Genomic DNA, 24,402 nt, shown 5'->3' with positions numbered 1-24,402 from the left:
ATGTGCAGCAGAGAGAGGTTTCTCAGAAACAGCAATGTCTTACATTGTCAGAAATGGGACAGCATCCATGCACCAAAACCAGTTCATTAATAGGACGTCAATTTGATGCTTAGAGAATCCTTTCACAACCCCTGTGTTAACGTCAGATTAATAGGTCCTCCTTTTCTCCAAACAAATGTCATTTGCAGTTGTAATTAAACTAAAAAAACACCTCTCTTTAAATATTTTTTTTTTAATATTTATTTTGTTCTTTGTAATTGGACTGATGACTACTATACTCATTCTTTTCTCCCAAGAGTAGATGGGGGTGCAGTGCAAGGCTTATTTCTGCCAGGGTTAATTACTAAGTTTAGAATTCAAAGTTTATTTCAAATTTTAAGGGTCACTCCAACCCTTTTTATGTTTGTTTATGAATAATGCTGTGTTTGTACAAATATCTCTGTATATCCAAGCAGAAACTCTGCAAATACAGACTCCTACCACCAAAACCACTTCTTATCTCCTGTCCTATTGTGTTTCATTTCCCACCTCCTCTAGAATTTAAGCTCATTTCAACAGGGCCCTTTTCCACCTATAAGTTTTTGTTGTTGTCTCATTTTTTATCTCCCCCTCCTATAATATTATAAAGCTACTGAATTTGTTAGTAGTATATAAATGGAAATAATAATAATAGCATTAGTGGTCATGGTGGTTGAAGTAACCCTTAAAGGCCTAAATAACCAAAGTAGAACAATCATGGAAGTCAGCATACAGTTTAAGGTCACTACCATGGTCTTGAATTTGAAATCTGAATGCTCCTGTCTGTATTTTTCTTCCCAGTAAGACACCTGTACACCAGTAGGTAGGACATCCACAGAGAAGCCTGCTTTAGTATCTAGAAACTCCCAGTAGATGGCGTGGATAATCTGGAGGAAAAGTGAGAAGGAGGAGGGGTTGTGGATGGTTTGCAAGGGGCTGCACATGTGCAGAAACATGATCCTGAAAGAGCCGTGTACAGCAAAGGAGACAGCCACACTTAGTGCAAGCAACAGCCCTCTAGAGCACTGTCTCCTGTGCTGCGCCTACCATGCCGGTGACTGAGAAAGACCTGGCTGAGGATGCTCCTTGGAAGAAGATTCAGCAAAACACCTTCACCCGCTGGTGCAATGAACACCTGAAATGTGTGAACAAGAGGATTGGGAACTTGCAGACTGACCTGAGCGATGGTCTGCGGCTCATCGCCCTGCTGGAGGTCCTGAGCCAGAAGCGGATGTATAGAAAGTACCACCAGAGACCCACCTTCAGCCAGATGCAACTGGAGAATGTCTCGGTGGCTTTGGAATTTCTAGATCGAGAGAATATCAAGTTGGTTTCCATAGGTGAGTTCCACATTCTACGTTATCACCTGGATGTTCCCAGATGTAACCCTTAGTGTGCCATAGGTAACTCTCCATTACCTTTCCATTGACAGAGGTATTGTCCTCTCGAGCCTTTGTCATTAAAATGATTATAAAGAAAATAACAAATTCTAAGTATTTTCCTGTATTTTGCCCAACTTCTGCCATCCCAACGTTTAGTTCTATTGCGTTATTAAATGTGTTTAATATCTAAGTTAACCCTTTCCTTGGAGTCAGGTAATGAATGGATGCTGTGAGGTAGGAGCATTCAATGAGAAGGAATATACCATCTGTTGAACGACAACTCCCATGATGCTCTGCCTGCAGTTTATAACTGTCCTGTCCTGTCTGTTTGATAATTCATTAAATGAGAACAATTACTTACATGACTTGTGTAGCTTTTATGAAAGGCTTTATTCATTGAACAGTGAAGTGTGGTAATTGAAAACCGAACTGCAAAAATTAGTAACAATTTTTTTTTTTTTTTTTTATGCCTAAATGTCTGTAATTCAGTTTTTATTTACATTTGGTGCGGAGTTTAGTGAATGAAGCCGTATATATTTTTACATGTACTGATCACGTGGCTCTCCCATGTCCTGGAGGGCTGTGGTAGGCACCATGGGGTTCATTTAATAATCATAGGGACATATAGATGTGTTCTAAATTGCATATTTTACACTAAAATATGCAATTCCTTGTTTAGTGGATAAACTCATAACTGGTTATGTACAGTCACTGTGAGGTCACTATTGGTGCCATTTTTATTTTGACATTTTTTTTTTCAAGCTTTATTGTAAAGTAGAACTATTTCCCTCCCCTGCTGGCCATTTACACCTGTTATATAACCATGTCTCTTGTTCACACTCTGACTATTACATGGGCCAGTTTGCTAGAATATAGCTGAAACTGTTGAGAAATGAGTAGAACATTTGAAAATATGTATTTAAATTTGCTGTTCTTTCATGTCCTTTGCTTTCGTATTCCCAGGTACAGGTGAGACAGGGTGTGGCATGTGCAGGCAGAGGGAATAAGGGGCATTACCCAGGCTATGTTCTGGGTGTGGCCTGGAGAAATAATGCAATTACACTCTAGGGCAGGCTTCCTGAAACTCCGGCCCTCCAGATGTTACTGAACTACAACTCTCATGATTCTCAGTCTATTTCATTCAAAGAATCATGGGAGTTGTAGTTCAGCAACATCTGGAGGGCCGCAGTTTGGGGAAGCCTGCTCTAGGGGGTTTATTGACTAAACTCCAAATTGATAATGGAACTACAAAACCTGACATAATAAAGCACAACAGTGCAAACTGCTTTCTTAAACTTGCAATTTTGTTGCATTTATTATTTAGGGGGGGGGGGGGATCCCCCAATAATGTGAGGAGCCACTACATAACAGGGTAAATGTTAACCTTGGGCATTAATTGTTTGGCATTTTCACCTGTCTAGTACTCTAATATACAGTTAATTCTCAAAAAAGCGTGTTTCTTTAAATATATAGATATATAATTTAAAAAAAAATATTTTAACTGTTTTTTAATGTTCTTTAAAACCTCTTCTACAAATTTGGTGTAGGCAATGTAGAACGTTAAATTATAATTAAATGGTCACATTCTTTTGGTCATGGAATCACTTTGTCCCCGTGTCGTGGGAACACAAATTAGATTGCACAAACTGCAGGCCAGTGACCCATGTCCGCTAAACAAAGAAACCAGGACAGCTTGGTGGCTGCGTCTTCTTCTGTAGTAGCTATCATTTCTATTGCAGTATCGGTTTCACCCAAACATTGTCTCCTGAATATGTATTTTCTGCTTGTTCTCCACCTGTTCTGGTTACTTCAGATAAGGCTGAAACAAGGGAAAGTATTGGTTGCTAGCATTAACTCTTAAATTACTTTTTGGAAATGCAGGTTTTGGAGTATATTGCTAAATGGAAATTTCTACACTAGCAGGGTTAGTCACTAAATTGGGAATTGATTGGGGAATTTTAAATCCAAAATGGCTGATCTGAAAGAATAATAGCATAGTTCGAGATTTACAGTATTTTTATTTTTTTTTTTCAATTCAGTTTTTTAAAAACTATATTTTGACATTATTTGATGAATTAATGGTATCGTGCGTAAGCTAAACATCTTGTTATCTCTTCTGACACTTTCTAAAACCTGCCGAATAAGGCTATTTGTCTTTTTCTAGCATCCTCTCAACTTTTTTATTTTTTTTTTGCCCTTTAGTTATTACTTTCCAATTGATAAGGAGGTATTTGATTACTACATAGATTTGGTAATTGAAATGAAATACATATTCATACAGGTTTACTGAATGAACAGAAACATGGAATTTGTGATCCTTCAGCTGTTTGAAGACCAATCACTATGCTGGCTGAGATTACTTGTAGTGATCTAATAGCTAGTAACAATCTGTACTCTGTTCATGTGTGGGCAGATCTTCTGCTCTGGGCCTGTCTGAGTGGTCAGTAGAAGACAATCTCTGCTTGTTGTGCCAGGTTTGGTAGCTGGACTTTGGCCTTGACTCGGATGTGGGAACACACCCTCCTTGGGTGTTGAAATGTTAAATTCCTCCGTTTAGCCCAGTTCCTGATAAGGCTTGGGCCAACGAGGCGTTGTTTTATAACTCTGTGGAAGTGTAACCTGAAGTGCCCTTCACCCTTAACAATAATTAATTATTGCTCTAATCGTTACAGGTCTAGTGTAAAACCAGGGTTTTTATCAACATGTATCCCTTGAAAGGCTTACTCAAAGCACCATGACCACTTCAGTGATTTGAAGTGATTGTGGGGTGTGGAGTCTATGTGTGCAACAATTTGGTATGAAACGCTGCACATATTGAGTTTAACCCCAGCTGCTGCTGTGGGTGTAACTCCACCTCCGGCAGCATCATTGGGGTGTCATCAGCCAGCACAGAACTAGAGTTTTGAGCTGGCTAATGTTAGTTCTGTGCAAACTTAAATGCACCGAGTATCACTCATTGGCTCAGACGATCAGCGGAACCTTTCAGACAATGATTGATTACAGCATTTGCCCTGATCTTCTGCAGAAGCCCGGTGTATGTCATCAAAGCAGCAGGGAGCCTCAGATACCCAGGAATCAGGCAAGCCATTGTAAAACAGCTTACCCCATTACCAGGATGCAAGACCTGGCATCATAACCATTACAACGGGCGCACTACTGATATCTGCAACTCTATTCTGGACTGCCAAATGTAAATTCTGTGCGTAAAATATATATGTTGTCAGTGCGCACGGCATGCTGGCAACATATGCATCGAGATTCTCCCTTGCAGGCTTGTCCGTGTTTTCACCCCCTCTTCCTGATCTCTCTCCCCACTCCCTCTCTACCTCCCCTCAATGGCTCAGATTGCATGCATGTGCTTTGAGCTGGTGAAACGGTCCAATTTAAAACTTCACTATCAGAAGAAGTGTGGAGTCCAGCGCCGGGATCCTCAACTGGTGCTGGATTGCATTTAAGTAAAAAAACAAACTTATTTTGTTGTGGGGTCCTAATTAATAGTTTCCAAAAAAATGTACCCCACAAAAAGAGGGGTAGAGTAACCCTTTAAGTGAAAAACCTTGTTGGCCCTCACCAAATGCAACATTGTCAAGTTGGCCCACGTAGACACCTTTTCTGACTATTGAACTAGACATAGACAACCTTATTTTATTACCCACCACCCCCACCTACCCTCTGACATCAGTGCATGGGGAGCAAGATTAAAGGATCACTCCAAGCACCATAACAACTCCATCCCAATAAAGTTATGTGCCAGGAGGCCCTGTGCGCTCTTACTTTAAACTGTCAATGAACTGTTTAATTCCAAACTTTGGAGTGAACTTTTGATGACACCCATTCACTCTGCCCAGCAACTTCCTCTAATGGTCCAAGGCTTGACCCGATGAGGCTCTCAACCTACATCTAGCTCCTTGTTCATAAAAGAGAGACAGATTATCTTCTCGGCTTCTGAATTAAAGCCTGGGATCTTAAGAGGAAATTCCTAGGCAGAGCAGTTTAGGAACTGGGACCTACCGACACAATAACAATTTTATTGTGATGGTGTTTTAATGGTAACTGGAGTGTCCCTTTAACTTTAAGGCCAATTATCACTCAGTGTGAGGAAATAGGGGTGTGGTTCCCCTACTTGAGGATCTATCCTAAACAACTTTTGAGTGTAGAATGGTAATGAAATGTATATTAACCTGGATAGATCCATATCTGCAAAGTGCAAAAAAACACTCCAGGTAAAATGTAGTCACAAATTAAATGCATAGTGCAAAAGAAGAAAACTCATTATTTGTAGTGCAGTGCCCTTCCCACTAACCATGTCAAATATGTTTAATCTTCCTGATTTACTTATATGTAGAAATGTAGCAGACTGGTGTGTTAATTTTCAGAGTGCCAGTTTAGATATCATTTAGAATAAATGCATTTTAAACGGTTCGGTATTTGCAACATCGAAAACGGCATGCAACTTGATCTACAACATATCAAACGCGTTGGTGGGGCCTGACAATCAAGTCTTAGAATGTATGATCTCAATGCCTTTGAGGCCAATGTCTACAGGTGTACTAGAAGGTGGCTTCGTCCAGTTCTCAGACTCCTTAATTTACAGATACCATGCAACAATTTCTAAAAATAAAAAAAAACCAAAAACCTGCCTGTTAGGACTATTTCAAGATTTTTTTTTTTTTTACAAATTTAGAAGGAGGGAAACAAGTCACAAGTTGACACTTTTGGAGATTAAAGGTCTGTCTGTTTGGGAGCCACATTCCATAAATACATCTGTATGTTATTTAATGTTTGTTTTACATATTCTATATCTGATGCGTTCTTGCTGGATCTCGGATCAAGGGACACTCACAATGGAGCAGATTGAGGAGGGCGTCTTTCCCATGGGGCAAGGTTACCCAATGTTCCTGGGTTGAATCAGACTGATTAGTTGCCCAGTTTGGGCAATTGTCAGAAATTCAGAGTGCATTCCAAATTTCATGCCATAAAAACTCCAGTTCAGTTATGTATCAGATTAACTACTTTGGTCCCAAATTTTTAAATTCATTTTGAATGTATGACAGTGGGATTTCGATGTGACTGTAGCCAAGTTGGAGCATTTTTCCAAAAGCAGCTGTTTAACCTGAAATTATGCTATTACAGGTGTCTTTTTGTGAAAATCTGATTTTACAGAATAAACCCCTAGTGTGTTTGTAACCACTTTTCAGGATACTTGAATCGGAGGTTGCACTGAGAGTGGAGCAGTGATTGTATTTGCAGTGGAACAAAATATATTTGGAATGTTCATGATATAAAATATATACTAGAATATTATACACAGCTTGGTGTGAATACAAGAAGAAATAAAAATTTACAAAATGTTCCACTCTTTGGTGGAAACAAAATTGCAGAGCTTGCTGGATTTTTACTTTTTTGTTTATTTTTTTTCTATGATCCACAGGTGAACTGAAATTTCTGTGTTCCAATTTTCCCCTTACCGTCTCCATCAAAACCCTTAATGTGGTAACTTAATTCTAATCGATCCTGTGTATGAATGAGCCCTCTGGCAGGGGAATGAATAGCTCACTGTCCCTGTAGTTTGGCTGTACAAAGTTACAACATGTAACTATTTCATTGCCATCTGAGTGCCGCTCCCAGATGCCTGAGATAGGAGAGGAAGGTGTTACCTTGAACCAAATGGAAAAGCTGTACATATTGATTAGAAATCTGTCATGTCACCAAGTCGTGGTCCTTTAAACAATCCAAAAAAAACCAAAGACACCTCTTTAGCAAACATTCAAGACACACAGATTGAAACTTGTTAAAAGGAAAACTGTCAAGGTTATTTACTAAGGTGTGAATTTCAAATTTTAACTCAGCTGAAAATGTCTGACGTGGAGAAATTTTCCAGTTAAACTATTTTGGCTTAAAATTTACTTTGATTTTTTTTCAACAATAAATGCTTTAGTGAACAACCCTGTATGTGCCAGTTTGTATGGCGGTAGGAGAGCAGCACTGTCACTGTCTAAGGAGTTGCTGAATTTGCAAAGCCCCCCGACTGACATCTCTGAATACTTACCTGAGCCTGTTCTTTGCAGACGTCGCCATATTGGTTGCGCTGCTACACTTTAACGTTACTGCTTTACTTTTATGTACAGAATTAAGGTCTATGATGGATCGCAAAAAAACAGCTAAAGCCTCCGTATACACAGCCAATTCCCTGCAGCTGACACTGATGACCGCTGCAGGTCTTGACAAATGGGCACCGGCTTGTGTCAGGCAGAGGAGAAATACAGAGACAAAGTAGTCCCTTTTAAATTGTGAAGCTTTTTAAACTGGACAGGTCCATGATACGGTAACACTTTGAAAAAGTATTTTTGTGGGCAAAACATGTTAGTGTTTTATGGTCTATATTGGTTTTATTTTGTTTTAAATTAAACAGGTTTCTTATCAAATTTGGACTTTTCTGAAATTTAAAAATATATATATATATTTTATTTCAAAGATTCACACTTCTATTTCCTTTGTGGGGAATATACCGCCTATGATGTTTAGGATTTAGCAAAACCTATTTTGCTCCCCTTTTGTGAGTATACATCCTTTTATAGGTCTTTACTTTGTTTTTGTATATCTCTTGAGTGGGTTGGAATTTCAGTAAAATTCGGTCTTAATGTAATACAAACTTTTTATAAGGGGGTGACTGTGCCGTTTTAAAGGCACAAAACAAGCACGATAATCACTGAAGCTCGCTGTAGTCGTTATGGGGCCAGGAGTGCCCAGGCGCTTCTTAGTGTAAGTAATCAAACCATTTTAGAACTTATATACTGTCTGCTGGGAACTGTTCCCTGCCTCCACTACTTCCTATAGAAAGCCAGAAACTCTCTGAGCTAAGCCTTGCAGTACAGGGCTTGGCTCACTGACTGAGTGATCAGCTGATGCTTAGAATGAGGGTGTGTTTGTAAGCAATGCATTGAAAACCAGATTGCAAATTTAAGACCAAAACACATGATTTGGAAAGTTTCTCCAATTAATAATTGCAGCATGGCTATTTTTAGCATTCATTTTATAGTTGTTTCTCAATTACACACAATTCACTGTTTAGGGAATAAACGCTATGTCTGTGACATTGCTATTTTTTTATAATGCATTCTGTGTGACTAATGCTTGCATTTGTTATCATTCATATGACTGTCCCCTTTCGTATCTCCTTGATACTGAACAGTTTGCGTTGCTAAAAAAACAAACACTAACATTGTCATAGTTACCTGACTGGCGAGATGAGGAAAACCTGCAGGAAACTTGATGAGTATCTGTCATAATTCACAAATGCTGATTTCCTGTTTGCATTATTGCCATATTTTCCCATAACATGAGCCACTGTAATCCCAAGCACAATTATTCACTTCTTTTTTTCCATTTTTAGAATGTAAGAGCGTTCTTTAGGGGGTTTCTAAATGGAGTTGGTCATGATGGTGTGTGTGTGTCTGTCTGTCTGTCTGTGTCTGTCTCAAAATTTCTACCAGCCATCGGAGAGTAAAAATGTAGCCCTGGCAAGTAAAAATGTATCCCAGTAGGTTATATTATGGGTTGCAGTGGCTGGTAGCTTTAAATATCTGACTAGTAACATACATGGAGAATGTAGAAGGGTGTAGAGTTTGTATTTATTTTTATTTTGTGAAGATCCCCATGTCCTTTTTTTTTTTTTTTTTTTTTTTTTTTTTTTGACAATCTTTATTTATTCACTTTTTCCAATTTTTCAATTTGTCAGGTTAAAGAGGGGTTTACAGAATGGGATAAAGGGAGGGAAGTTGGACATTCGTTTGGAGTACACAGAAGCAGTAGTAAACCTTCACAGTCACAAAGCATTGCTTATTTTTGCATGTACAGATTCCGAGTTAGTTGAGTACTGGAGGGTATGCATAGTAGTAATTGCTATTTACACCAGACAGTATAGGTGTGCGTCTTACGGCTCACATAGTGTCAACATATCTGTGTCCGGTGTAGCCCTCTCTAAGATGTACTCTCGGGTTGAATGTCTTAATCTAGTACATGGTGGGGGGTGGTCTAGTCAGGATGTGGTCAAGAGGATGGGGGGGTATAGTCTAGTTAGAAAGAGGCGAGGCAGGGGTTGGGAGTAAAAAGGGGGGGGGGGTTTCCTCAACGTGATCTGAGTGTAATTTTTCATGAGGCTGAGCCTTCTGCCGCGACATACAGAATCCATGGGGTCCAGGTTAGATGACATTTCTCTGAACGGCCTTGGAGGGCTGCTGTCATAGTCTCCATGGTGTGTATTTCTCCCACTCTGTCGACCCATTGTTGAAATGTGGGGGTGGTTGGCCTTTTCCACATGGTGGGTATCAGTGATTTAGCTGCCGTCAGTAAGTGTCTTGTGAGAATTTTTTATAGGTTTTCAGTGACATGGTGGTGTGGTGTAGTAGCATGGGGAGGGGCTGGAGTGGGAGCTCCGGGTCCAAAATTTCCTGTGTTTTGGTGTGTACCATCTCCCAGAATGGGGTGATGGCTGGGCAAGTCCACCATATGTGGATCATAGTGCCTCTCTCTTCACCACATCGGCAGCATTTCTCATCGTTGTCTGGGTTCATGCGATGTAGTACGTTGGGGGTTCTGTACCAGGTGGTTAGTAGTTTGTAGCTCATCTCCTGGAATTTTGAGCAGATTGAACTCTTATGCGTGAGTAGGAAAATCTTATCCCATTCTTGGGCATCGAGCACCTCCCCCGTCTCTCTCTCCCATCTGGCGATGCATTTCGGTGGTAGCCTGTTCTCTCCTTCCAGAAGCAGTGCGTATAGCGCAGAGATTCCCCTCTCCATATGTTGCCTATTGATGCATATTGTTTCAAAGTATGTGGGGTCTCGGTGGAATTGTTGTTTGGCCGTTGTGGAGTTGTAGAAGGATTTGACCTGGTGGTATCGGTTCTGGCAGCCTTCATGACAGTTTCTTTTAGTTGAAAGGACAGTAGACAGCATATAATATCTCTGGGGAGTCCGTCATTCCTAGGAGGTCGGAGCGCTCTGTGGGCTCTCTCGATGTTGTAGGTGGCTGGGGCGCCGTCCCCTAGTATTTGCGGCAAGATGGAGCTGAGATCTTCCCCTGCTTGTTCCGGCAGGCCTCTCACGCGGATATTATTGCGGCGGCTGCGGTTGTCCAGGTCCTCGACCTGTCTCTTTAAATCCAGGAGGATAGTGCCTTGTCTCGAGGTGGCGTTGTCGGCGGCTTGGCAGTGTTGAGAGGCCTGCATACACTCGGCTTCCAGCTCAGTGACCCGCTGCTCCAGGGCAGTTAAGTCCCTTTTCACCTCCTAAATCTCCTCTCTGATGGCAGAGCGCATTTCCTGCACCAGTGCTACCTTGTCTGCCTTTGTCAGCATGTTGGAGGCAATAGCTGACAATTCCGCAGAGATCTGGGACATGGTGTCTGCTTGAGTGGTGCCTGCCACAGAGTCAGCAATGCTGCTGGCGACCAGCCAGTCCGGCGCCATTTTGTCCGACTGCTGCGTGGGTCTGAAGCCGTCGGGTGTGGACAGAAATTCGTCCATCGGACCTGCCTGCCGTTTTGGCGATGTTGTCCCCGAGGGGCCGGGGGCCGTCAGGCGTTTCGGTTTCCCCATATTAGCTGCAGGTATGCTGGTTATTAAGGGCTTTTGAGCCGGGGACTGCAGAGCCTCGGAAACATGCAACCTACTCGATCTCCGGTCGACCACGCCATCCCCCCCATGTCCTTTTTATACATTATTTTTAGCACTCCATGCTCTACAGCATCCCACTATTCTAGGTGCCTTATATTTTCGCTGTATGACAGAGCTCCACAGCAATAATACTCACTGTAATGTAATGTGTCTTTTAAACTACAATAATGTGTTTAGAATTCAGCCTGTGTAAATAAGATTAATTTGTTCATGTTCTAAATTACATTTTAGTTACAAATATTATTAGTAAGTCTTCTAAAATTCCTAAAAAGTCCCTCTTTGTCCATTTGAAATGTTGGAAGCTGTGTAATAAGGACATACGTAACACCTACATTACAGTGCAAAACAAAAATAGCAAACTTGGAAGCCTGAGAGTCTCCTTTCAGTGGTTTGAAAGCCGTGATTCAAGCTTTGTTTCCCCTGACATATATCATTGACTGGAGAGTCTGCCAGAAATTACCTCACCCAAAGTGTGTTTTCATCCTAAACATGATCTATAAGGCGTGGTACATGAAGTGTTTCACTGACAGAAACCTTTTAACATTTGCTTCTGAAAAACCACTTCCATTTTAAGTCTGGATTAGGCCCAATTATTTTTTTTACACCATCATTAGCACTAGCGTTCTAAAACAAAAAAAACCTATTGTCAATATCCTCCATGGATTATCTTTCAGGCTGATATGGTGGCTTTGCAGACAGGTTTATGATTACAAAGTGTCCACCTGTCTAGTCTTGTTTTCAAGAGCTGTGATAATTCAGAAGCCTAATTAGAAGCTCCAGAAAATTATTTTTGGGTCGGTACGAACCGAACTGAAAAGTTCAAATCCTTTACTAGTTTGCCTGAGATTTTCCAGTGGGTGTCAAAGCATTATGGGAGTTGAGTATGTTGTTATCTAAAAAAAAAAAAAAAAGTTACGTTGCCTACCCCCATCTAGAATTGAGCATTAAAAACCCCTAGCAACAAGTACATCAGTCGAAATTTGTCATAATTGCAAGTGAAGTCACATCATTACCTCAGCCAACTCCACATGCAAGTGAAAGGAATTTATTAGCTTTGAACAAAGTGTTCTAAACATACATAGTGCTGATATATATCTACTATGCGACATTAGGTAATTATTGTAGCCATATGGTTTCCATGTAAAAACAGTGTGGGATTGTTTAGCTTTTAATAAAGGAAGGTGAATGTTATGACCTTACGTAAAATTGTTTTTAGTATTCTATAGATCTGCATAAATGGGGGGAGGGGGGACTACTGGTTTGTTTGGTGTGTCTCCCCCATTTTCTTTTTAAAGAAGATGTGGATTTTACTTGGTTTTTCTTTTTCTTTTTAATGTTATTACGCTTTTGTGTTGTTTTTTTTTTTTGTTGTTTTTTTATTCTTTATTTTTCTTGTGCATTAGAGTTTACAACAGAGATACCTGTAGCACCACAACAGCGTTTACAGGCGTTTCATTGGCATACATAGTCATGGCATAACTTAACCGCACAACTTTTTTTTTTTTTTTTAAGGATAGAAAAACACAGGTTATTAACACATTTAGGTTTATAAACATTTTGTGTGCTGGCTAGCTAATCCTGTCTATTGAGGTGGGTCACAGTGCTTCATTCATACTACAAGCTATGATTCTAACCTGTACAATAGCAATTAGAGCCGTTTTAACTTTGCCTAACTGACTGAGAGTATTATCTCGGTTGCTCGTACGTATGGCATTAAACCGATGGCATATTGTCGTCAACTGAGCAAGTAATATATACAAACATGGAATAACATGAAGTAGCAGGAGATTAGGTCCCCAGTTTAGTTATGAGCAAGCTACGCGTATTGCAAGATTCTCACACGTTATGCATTAGCATAAGTATTCGCTCGTTTCAAGAATAGTAACCAGCTTATTTAACCGATTAACTGACATTAAGTACCATTCAGGGGTATACAATATTAGTGTGCGCCATAGGTTATAGGCTGGATTTTGCGAAAGAAGACAAACAGGCACACAGATTATGGGTTAATGTCGCTTGTCAAAGGGTTACCTCCTGTCTAGTTATTGGTGGGAGTGATGAGCAAAAGTAAATACAAACTAGATATAAACATAGTTTAAATGCGCTCTTTATATGGTTAGTAGTAAGAAAAACCTCAGGTACTCAGTTCTCTGTAGGTAAGAAAGAGGGAGTCCGCAGGAACTTGGAACTTGGTAAGATTGCAAGGTATGCTGAAACCACTGGGTCTGATGGTATAACGTCAGCTAGCATTCACCCAAGTCTCAGCATATTACGGCAGCTTCACAGTTCAGTATGGATGAGGTATGGGCGTTGTGTCCTTATATGCTATGCTTGGGGCTGTTTGGATAGGCCAAGTGAACTTATTCAGCCGATGCCCCTGCGTGAGGCCAGTGCCATCGGGTCTGCCGGTGTTGCTGCTGAGTGCTGGTCCCGTGCATCCCAGGAGTGTAGTCCGTGAGACTGGTCAGTGTCGTGAGGATTTCCTCTGTGCTGGTTTAGAGTGGTTTGTGCCGCTGGGTGGAAGGTTGGACGGGTGGATCGGCGGGTCCTACTCTGAGGCTTGGGGTCGTGAGCGCTGCTGTGTGAGGGCCCCGGTGCCGTTTCCCGCCATGCTGAGCTTCGGTGTTTCTTCCGTCCGAAGGCTGCTCGTGGGTTACAAGGTGGGTTACCCTGCAGATGGCGCCGGGTGACTGGGCGTATCCACGCCTTTACTTCTCTCATCACTAGCTTGTAGGTTTGTCTCTGGGTTTTGAACTTCGCCCAGAGCCGGGTCACAAACTCCATTGTGTGCTTAGGTGGCTTAATGGGTGTTCGCTTGGTAATAGGTTGCTCCTGAGCCGCCATCTTGGCCGGGCTCAGTTTGTCTCGTTTGACTGGTGGTTTAATCGCTTGGTTAGGCGGTGATATGGGGGTAATCGTCCCCAGCGAGGACCGGGATGTCCCCCGCCGGTCCAGAGGGGGGGGGGGTAGCAGGGCTGTGGTAGACACTTGCTTTTGCTCTCGCCCTGCGCCGGGAGATCGGCCGCCTCCCCCAGGCCTCAGGCTTTGCTCTGGTTTAGGCCGCATGGCTGACGGAGGTTTTTCCGTGGTGCACCGGTACCGGACTGGTATCATTCCGTTTGTCATGTTGCTCTGGGTCTGTCCCCGGTCACTTAGTGCCTCCAGCGTAATATTGTTGCTCGGTTTCAGCTCACGTTTGCCAATTGTTGCAGGAGCTCCTAGGACATGCGGCTGGCCATTTTGGCTGTCGGGCCCCGCCCCCCTTGTGTTTTTTTTTAAACTTTCTTTGGAAGGTGATATGTATTTCAAAAGGTAGGGCAGACCTCAGCAAATGTCTAGATGTTTCAGGGTTATTGTGGCTCTGCTTTGGCCAGCAGTGCTGCTGTTGCCTGCTCGTTTAGCAAAAAAGAAATTGTGAACGCTCAGAGTATTTTTTGTGTATTTTGTGTATTTTAGTGCTCAGATGGTCTGATTTTGTTGTAACCATTATCGGGACAGTGCGTCTCTGTTCGACTTATGCCACTATGATATTTTCTTTTGCATATTTTCTTTGGGGATGTATGAAAAATTTACCTAGCAAAAGCTGCAGATTTGGTGTCTGCAGCTATTGCAAGCTACCCAATCTTCCCTAACCCAAACTGGCTCATTGAGGAGTCTCTGTGGGGGAGCGGTGTGCCACTTTTCTTTCTCTTACTTACTTGTAAGTAGGGTGCATGGTGGATGTGCTCTTTTGCCAATCTCACTTTCCGCTTTCTTATGCTCAGTTGAGAAGTCATTTCTATTGAAAATAGCACTTTTATTAATAGATTAAAAAGAAAAAAAACAGACTGTCGAATCAAAGATTTTTTTTAGCAAGCTCTATTAGTGTGTCTTGAGAGTTACTTTCACTGTGCAAGACAACATGAAATCCATACAAGCCAATCAACCTTATCTTAAAGAATTTGTACTGTAACAGACCCCCTGTGGAGTTTAGAAGGTGTCAAATTAAATACTCATGAAAATATCTCAATGGTATTTGAAAGAAAGCCAAAATTACAGGTTAATCAGCAACTAAGTATTAACGCAAAGTTACATTTTAACAAGGCCACATTCAGTTCATATATGTTTAGTGTGTTATTTGAATCTATTCTTTGCAAGTGCTTGATCACATTGTACAGGTCAAATCAAGGAATGTAAGTTCTTTTTATAGAAACTATTTCCTAGCACAATGTGTGGATTAAATGTATAATTCTGTCTCTGCCAAGAATATCTGACCTGGGAGGGGATCCGTATGAAGAACTACTACTGAGTAGAAGCTAGGGTGCTTCAGGGTAATAGCTAGGAGCTAGAACCTCCTGTGAGTCAGTTAAAGGGACACTAGAGGCACCCAGACCACGTCATTTCATTGAAGTGGTCTGAGCACAGAGTCCCTGTTCCCTTAACCCTGCAATGCAAAACATTTCAGATTTAGAGAAACTGCAGTGTTAAGACGTCCTCTAGTGACTGTAGTTTCACTGAGTTTGACACAGTAAAAAAAAAAATGCTGGACGTGCTCACGCTTTGCCTGAGGGCGTCCAGCATGTTTGAAAATCCCATACTAGAGCATAGAGTTAAGACCTAATGCTCACCACGCATGCGCATTAGGTTCCCTTCATCAGCTGACGTTGGCAAAGGAGGAGCCTGACTCAGTGTCGAGGCCTATACGTGTTGGAATCTGGTAAATGAAAAAAATGTTTTTTTAAGCGTTTACATGGTGGTTGGTTCCGATGTTTGTTCGGAGCTGGGAATTGGGGCCTGGAGAAGCATTGGGGCCTTTCAAGCTGGTTTCAAGCGGGTGGTCAGATTCTTGTTCAGCCGCAATCTTATCTTTTCTTGCTTAGGTATAGGCTGATGTCCTGCTGCCTTCCTCCCAGTGTTTTTTCCATTTGGCTCAGATTGCGGAATTTAGTTTTGTGCTTTCCGTAGGTGTTTGTTCTGATTACTTTTATTTTGTGTTCTCAGTGTAGGCATACCTCCTCTCCGTCTTGCTCATTCGGTGGATTAGCCGCCTAGCTGAATGTGAGGTAGCTTTTGCACTCCTAATAAAAATATAGCACACATAGTCTCCAGCATGGGTAACTGTCATTATTGGTTTCATTTCTGTTGAATCGGTCAATGTATTGGTTACGCTTTATTCTCTCTCGACCTAATTCCTAGCACAGAGTTATTGTAATCGTCACTCATCTAAAAATGTGCAGTATATCACCAGGTCACCCTATTTACTAGAATCTACTGCACCGTTGAATTTAATGCACATTGAAACCTGGAAGCTGAAAATTTGTTCGCTGGCGAATGGAATGTGCATTTGTACATAAAGAAACTACTATACAACATATAGGTCGATAAGCGAGGACCGCTCTCTGAGTGGGGTGACATTTGTATTTGCATCACAACAAAGATGCGAGAAACAGCTTTATTGTACACAGAAACAAAGTCTCACATCCCTGTCACAGAGATGGAAGTATTGACCCGGAAAATTCACGTTGCATACCTGTCGTATCTAATGTGCCGCTCGTACTCAAATCTAATGCACATTCAAATTTTGGATATAAAGATTTGACTAAATACTGTTTTGTGTGTGATATATGAGATGTTACCATGATGCCCTATTATCGTGGCATCTGGCTTTTGACATTTTTCTTTGTCTCTGGTATCCTTTGCTTAGCTAGTCCTGTCTTTGATTTTGGTTTCTGTATATATCTAGCTTAGTAATGCTTGTTTAGTTCACTTTACTTGTTTTAGTATTAGTAAAGAATTAAAATGCATCAGGACTGTCTGCATGACGGTCACTAGAGGTGTCATTAGGAAGCAATGTTAAAGGACCACTATAGTGCCAGGAAAGCAAACTCGTTTTCCTAGCACTATAGTGCCCTGAGGGTGCCTCCACCCTCAGAGTCCCACTCCCGCTGGGCTGGATGGAGAGGAACTGGTTAAACTTACCTCTTTCTCCAGTGCCCTGCGGGGAACTCTCCTGTACTCCTCCATAGTGACGTCATCGGCTGAATGCGCATGCGCGGCAGGAGCTGCACGCGCATTCAGCCAGCCCATAGGAAAGCACAGTGAGAAGCGCGGAAGCGCCTCTAGCGGCTGTCAATGCGACAGCTACTAGAGGCTGGCTTAACCCTAAAGTAAACATAGCAGTTTCTCTGAAACTGCTATATTTATAGAAGAAAGGGTTAATCCTAGCTGGACCTGGCACCTAGACCACTTCATTAAGCTGAAGTGGTCTGGGTGCCTATAGTGGTCCTTTAACACTGCCTTCTCTCTGAAAAGGCAGTGTTTACATTGAAAAGTGTACAGTGGTCCTGGTGACTGTAGTGTCCCTTTAACCCCTTAAGGACCAAACTTCTGGAATAAAAGGGAATCATGACGTGTCAGACATGTCATGTGTCCTTAAGGGGTTAAGGGGTTAAAGGACCACTATAGTGCCCTGAGGGTGCCCCCACCCTCCCTCGGCGCTGGGGACTTTCCTCCTCCTTCGGTCGTCATCGGCTTAATGCGCATACACGGCAAAAGCCACGCGCGCATTCATTCCTTCTATAGGAAAGCATTCTCAATGCTTTCCTATCTGAAACTGCTATGTTTACAGCAGGCAGGGTTAACCCTAGATGGACCTGGCACTCAGACCACTTCATTAAGCTGAAGTGGTCTGGGTGCCTATAGTGGTCCTTGAAGAAATTTATTTTTGTCCTTGAATATAAAGCTTTGTAAGTTAAAAAACATAAATAAATATGGCTCCTAACTTTTTTTAGCTGGCTCCTAGATTCAAAGCTAATTTGTCAAGCCCTGCCCTAGACGGACCACACTGCATTAATAAAAGCATTTACATAACTGTGCTGTCTAATTTTTCTCTGTTGCTGATTGTAAAAAAATAAATAAAAAAAAATCATATTTTAGCATAACGTGTTGTGTCAGAGCAGGAATAGTGCAACTCATTGACATAAGACATTTCCTGCATGCTAAGTAATACACCTAAGCAATTTCCTGCATGATAAGGACTGGTGCCAGGGCTGTGCCTCTTGTATTTCTTTGCATTGTGCTGACAGTCAAGTGGTTAAAAAATACAGTAAAGTGGTGAGTTGTTTTGGTTTTTGTTTTGATTTTCCTTTTTGCATGTTGACAGCTATTTACATTTTTTTTTTTAATTTAATCCCAATATATCTGGAAGCAGGATTTCCAGAGATCGGGAATGGGGCCAAATTATGTGGCTGAGGTCTGGCACCCCGCCATCTTCACCAGCCACCACTGACCACCATTCCACTGAAAGCTAAAGTGGTGGGGAAACAAACGCTTTAGCATCCAAGTCCATAGTTATATTCAGGGCCACCCTCTGTGTTGCTTCCATAATTACTGTTCAATCCATTGCTCATCACAGATTAGCACTGGGGACAAGATTCGGTAATGTTTTACATGCGTCCAGTCTAATGCTTCTCATGGGGAAGTATTGAATCCAATGCTTCCCTATGACCTGCATTTTTTGACGTTTGATATCCTCATGGACCTTGAATATCATATGATTGCTTAACCCTTAAATATAACATTTGTCATGTCTACTAAACGGCAGTGTTTTAAAGTGATCGACTAGAAATAAAGGGCCACTGCCCCTAGGTCACTTAATTGAGATGAAGTGGTGTGGGTGCTATTAGTGGTCCTTTAATATATTGTGCTTGCATTTCTGTTTCCAGGGCATACTTAGAAAAACTATTTATAAACAAATACTCGTGAGAGGTCATGTGATTACAGGCTTATGGTGGACAGGTATACATCAGGTTTCGGTTTGTGGCCAGCTTGGGACAGTAGTTTTGCTACCCATTAAATAGTGCTGCCTAGTAATGTTTATTTATGTCCATGGGATTTGGTCTGCATTAGCCCTATCATGAAGAGATTGGATCATGAGTGACCAAAACATAAAGATAACCCCTCCCAGCTAGTGTGATTCCAATAAATAAAACCATTTACAATTATGCTTTGTTTAAAGGGATTAGTCCAACCACCATGACCACTTCGGCTTTTTGGTGGTAGGAGCCAGGCAGCTTGTCAGCCTGAAACTCGGCAGACACAGAGTAATCTGCATTTTATGCGGGGAAGGGCAAGGGGTGGGGGGGTAGTTGCACCCCTTTGAACACATGACTGTTCCAGGCTGCCTAATATCAATTCTTTGCAAAACCTAGGCATGTTGTCCATGCACAGAGCACACTGGCTACAGACAAAATTAGCTTCTCATTTGCAGGCAGTGCACTTTCAAGGGGAAAGCTTTAATGTTCCCCTCCTTCCCGTAAAACTTATAATTATTATTTTTTTTTTTTAAATTAAAAAGTGCCGTGTCCACTTCTTCTCCTACTTGGCTCAGAGCACGCAGATGCACTCTGAGCCAGTGAAATGGTTCAGTCAAATGCTTCTTTATGAGAAGCAATTGATTGAACCACCTAGTGGTTCGGACTGTGACATTGGACGGGGGGAATCCAGCGAGAGGAGCTTTATTTCACACTGGATTACAGTGAAGTTTGCAGCTTCTTTCATTGGCAGGATTATAGTGGAGGGACCTAATGAGAAATGCCCAATTGTAAAGTTTACTAAGAAATTATTAATATCCACTGCCAGAAGCTACTACTACTGTGTTGTCCTTCTAGTAGAAGGGAAAGTCAGATATATCAGTGAATCTTGGGTGTGTATCCGTCAATTTTTGATTGATTTGTGTGGGTGTGTAATAAGTACTGCCTTGTGACCTCTTGTCATAAGAGAAAACCACTCCAGCCTTAAGATCCAATCCATCAAAACACAACTTAAAACATGACTTATCTTCATATTCTCCGAGGTGATCAACCACAGACCTTTATAATTTGGAAACGGTCTTTCACTAGAAGTCTTTAAATGTGGCTTGATAGTAGATCTATAAAAATTTCTGTTCTTACAAACGATGTGTTTCACATATGCTTTTATAGCTCTGAATGTTTTCATTCTTTTACACGGTTTCTGCTCTGCCAAAAATGTATGTTTAAATGTTTCTTAAGGAAAAACATAATTTGAAACCAGTCCTGACGCCCAAAACATCAGACGGTAACCAAAAGCAGAGAGTCTACTATTTTGCAACAAACTCCTTAGAGAGAAGGCCACCATTGATTTGATCAGCTGGAAGAAGTTTTACCTATGTTAAAATGTCTGGGTCCAGTGGAGTGCGAGCCAAAAATCTGTATGTGATGGATGATGTACATGTGTGTTTATATACGACAGACATGTTGTTGTGTGCAGTGCCAGCACAATGCAGAGTTTACCAAGGCTAATCTAAATTCAAAATATTTTGAACATTCCTATCCCAAATGTTTAAAGTTTAATTTTATTTATTTATTCCCCCTCCCCTTAAAGGTTTTTGTAAAATTGTGTATCTGCTTAATCCTGGACACAATATTCTCCTGAGCTTTATAGAAATGAAAAATTTGGTAGCACTTTTGCATCCATATATTTTATTGCCTGATTTTTTTTTTTTTTATCACAATGTTTTGCATCCTAATTGTAATTTTAAAATGAGCACCATTTTTCTGTAAAGCATGAAATTTCCGTCTTTCCCTCACCTTTTCTGACAGAAACATTTGCTGTTTCAGTTTTCCTGTTACAGTTTACACATAAACCAGAATTTCAGTTGGATTGTAAATCTTTCGCGCTATCTCATTTATTTTAAGCTTACGTTCTGTTATTTTTATTCATAAGAGCAGGCCATTAAATGTGACTAGGTTTATTTTTTTGTTTGTTTGTTTTATTTCTTCAAGAACCTGTTGGGTGTGGCGTTTTCACATTTTAAACGCAACATGTAATATGCTCTAAATCCAACAACCAGCAAATTTTTTAATATATATATGTAAAGGATTACCCTGTATTCCCCTGTGTTCATTCGGTTGTGTCCTCTCCCTGCTCTTTAACTACCTTTGAATGTTTCGTTTTAATTATGTGTTCGGGAAATGTATTCGTTCTACCGACCAGAGACCACCCTGGGTAGCAATCAGAATTTGGCACACCGAGTAATCGCATGAAAAACCGCAACTTAATTGAGTGCTTCTAGGTGGCCGCCATTCGGCATACGAACACGTGGCGAGAACAAAGGATGGCGGCCATCTTAAATCTCCCGAATGCTGCCAGCGGGACTTACTCGTGGATTGCCTGGAACTGTTTTCGGCATGGCAATCACACGAACGTCCGGTCATTATGGAAGTCCCGTCTGAACTATTTCCCATCATAGTATCAAACCGGCGTTTGGGAGTTTTAATCTACCGAACGAGGGGAGCACTCTCATGTAACCAGCCGCAACATACCTATGGTAGTTTTCGTGTAATTCGGTGCAAACGGAGACTGGCTCTTGCTACTTTCATGGGATTTCATGGGACTCTAAATCGGATACCACCACATGGCGAGCCGTTCAAACTTCCACACGATGCGACACGGAAACTACCGAACTGATTTTAGTGAAATTTGGATATGTGACTCCAAGTATCCTCAGCTACCCAGGGATGTGGGTATATTTCTATGTTATGCAGAAAATATTTTTCTAAAAATGTTGAAAATTGTTTCTGGCCAGCAGATAATTGAGTTTAGTATGTTGCTGAAACTCAATTATCTAGCCTGGCCCAGAGGAGGAGTCTGCTAATTGAATGCCTGTTGCTTCCAGTAAATCAGTCTTGTTCCAGCATTAAACTTTGGCTCATGTGTGGATTACTTGGCGATACCAGCGATATTTATTCCTGTGGATTATTGTTGTTATTCTGCTATTGGGAAAAAGGGAATACTGAACGGTGATACAGTTTACTACCGTCACAATATATATGACTCACTTTTCATCTGGCCATCATATATAGTACTGCAACAGAACCTATTGGTGTCCAAAGATTTATCTAACAGTGTCTCTTCCTGCTTCTAGATCTTGCTCCTGCTATGTATGACTCACCATTTAACTTTCCCTGCACCCTAGACAATAACTTGTGAAGCCCACACTCCCATGCAGGGTAATTCTGCTATGTGTTTAGATGTGCCTGGTTAATTCTGTTTTTAATAGCAGTCATAACACTCAAAAGATATAGAGAGTCTTGTACTTTCTCTATAATTAATCTGCAGACAACAGTCTGTTTTTGGCTCAACTGACAAGCTCTGAGTGTATTTCATTCCAAGGTTAATTCATGTGCGAAATGACAAAACATTTCTTAATCTTTTGAGAGAGCTTTGCAATGTTTTCATGTCTGTGTTCAGAACCTTTCATCATTTAGTGGAACACAATACATCTTAACATCTCTAAATAACTGTACTGGTAGTACTTATATTAAACATGTTGTCTGACTTATTACATTTTTCATCAAGAATTCTGTTTGTACAGTAGAATCACATTTAATGTTTTGCCCTTTTTTAGCTTTAATAAAAAATTCTATCCTCTGTTGAGGCCAGCTAATATAACCTGCCCTCATCTAAAAGTATACACCATCTGATCAGTGGTCGCAGTGGCCAAGCCTGATGGTGGAACAGAGCGGTCGCAAACTAGAGAGGCTCCGTGGCCAGACAACGAAATCCAACTGTTTTAGGGGATACCAACCTCAGAACCAAAAACCCAGCTGCCCACAATAACAATGGGAAGAAAAACAACAAAAACTGAAGCCAGATCGACCCAAAACAGGGGCCTCTATAGGCGATTTATTCCACCAGGCAAAAGGCGCGTATGGACCCAATATGGCCGCCGAGCTCGAGGAATTCTCTGACTCCTCTCGGGACTTCTACCCAGAGGAAACCAACAACAACTTACCCACTGTAAAACCGCCACAAACGATCAAGAACCCAGGTGACTCGGAACCGGTCACGGCATCCCTGCTGAAAGCTATGTTGCGGGACCTACAGAAGGCCTTACAGACAGATGTAGCACAACTGCGGGCGGACCTCACAGGCTTGGTGGGCCGCATAGATGCAGCAGAACTAACCTCCACACAGCACTCACATGAACTAGCGGAGCTCAGGCATGAGATAAGTGCTCTCAAACAACAGCAAGTCAAAATAGAACACCGCCATGCGGCGTTAGAGGACTCCAGGCGTCGTACCAAACTGAAAGTGCGCAGAGTTGCGGAGGCAGTCCCCACAGAAGAACTCCCACACTTCGTGAGGAGGCTTGTGAAGACCCTGACACCCACCAAACAAGCCAAAAACAATGGCATAGAGACGGTCTTCCAGATCTCTAAGCCCCGGAGAGCGCCAGAAGCGGAACCCCAAGACCTCGTGGTGAGATTTAAGAATACAGTGGACAAAATGGCACTCCTCGCAGCCCTAAAGGGTTCAGCCACTTACAAGTTGGAAAATATGGACTTATCTTTCTATGCCGACCTATCGGGGGCAACCTTACAGTGGCGTAAGACGCTACAACTGTAGCGGAGAGCTGATTTCTCGCAGCTATTCTCCACTTTAGATCCAAGGAAGGCTCAGGAACAAGTCATTAGTAAATCCACAGCAGAGTTTCCAGCAGGTAAAAGGTACAGAAATATCCCCACAGCACTCCCAATAACTGGACGACACACAGTTTCAGGAGTAGAACTGACTATCGTTTATTCCAGGGTTTCTTATAAAGCCTGCTCCCATGCAAGGGAGGGAACTACAGTAATTATGACAGTAACCAATGCAGTGCTTGTTACCTCCCACACATCTCCTCCCCTCAGAGAGCGTCATAATCCCCTTAACTGGTACAGTACTTTACCCCCAACTTGGATGTACCCCTAAACCATCACATATCTTTAATATTAGGGTACCGCTAGGTAGCCCTGATCTGGGTGAATATAATATCCAAAATTCACCCAGATCGGACCAGTGGTTCGGCAGTTACAGGGAGGTGAAGTTTGACCGACCGCACACGAGTTGGTATCCGAAAAGGGTTCCATGAGAATGGGCCCTGCGGTCGGTCTCCGTTCGGCAGTTAAAACAGACATTTATAACTGCCATCCATACTTTAATTCCCCTAGATAGTGATTCCCTCATTCGGTACTTTGTAACTACCGAATGGGGATTCGTTAACTCTCTCCGTTCGGCAGTTACGGAGCTCTGGAGGTCTCAGCGGTGTTTGGTTGTTTGAGTGTCCGATTTGAGTTCCAGACACTCGACGACAAAACACCGCTGAGATTTTCATGCGTAAGATGGCCGCCGCCACGTGTACGCATGCCGAATGGCGGCCACCCAGACACACTGTTAATGAGCCTGTTAACTTGCGGTTTGGAGAGAATGTGAACCTTAATTGCTGGCACACTTCTCTCCGGGGTGGTCTCTCCGTTCGGTAGTTTCCAGAAGTATATAGTACGG

The 24,402-nt window shown here is 41.8% G+C and overlaps 1 protein-coding gene across 2 annotated transcripts in view; it reads left to right on the top strand.

Annotated features, from left to right (window-relative positions):
- The first annotated feature begins 991 nt into the window (after positions 1-991).
- FLNB (filamin B) overlaps positions 992-24,402 on the top strand; it is a 193,532-nt gene continuing 170,121 nt past the window's right edge. For both annotated transcript variants that reach the window (XM_063426871.1, XM_063426870.1), the window contains exon 1: positions 992-1,358. In XM_063426871.1, the coding sequence (XP_063282941.1) occupies positions 1,067-1,358 (292 nt within the window). In that variant the 5' untranslated portion in view covers positions 992-1,066. The remainder of the gene's footprint in view (positions 1,359-24,402) is intronic.

This window comes from Pelobates fuscus, chromosome 7 (assembly GCF_036172605.1).
Source record: "Pelobates fuscus isolate aPelFus1 chromosome 7, aPelFus1.pri, whole genome shotgun sequence".
Lineage (NCBI taxonomy): Eukaryota > Metazoa > Chordata > Amphibia > Anura > Pelobatidae > Pelobates > Pelobates fuscus.
Note: the sequence above shows the minus strand (reverse complement) of the source record. Positions and strands in the feature narration are given on the sequence as shown.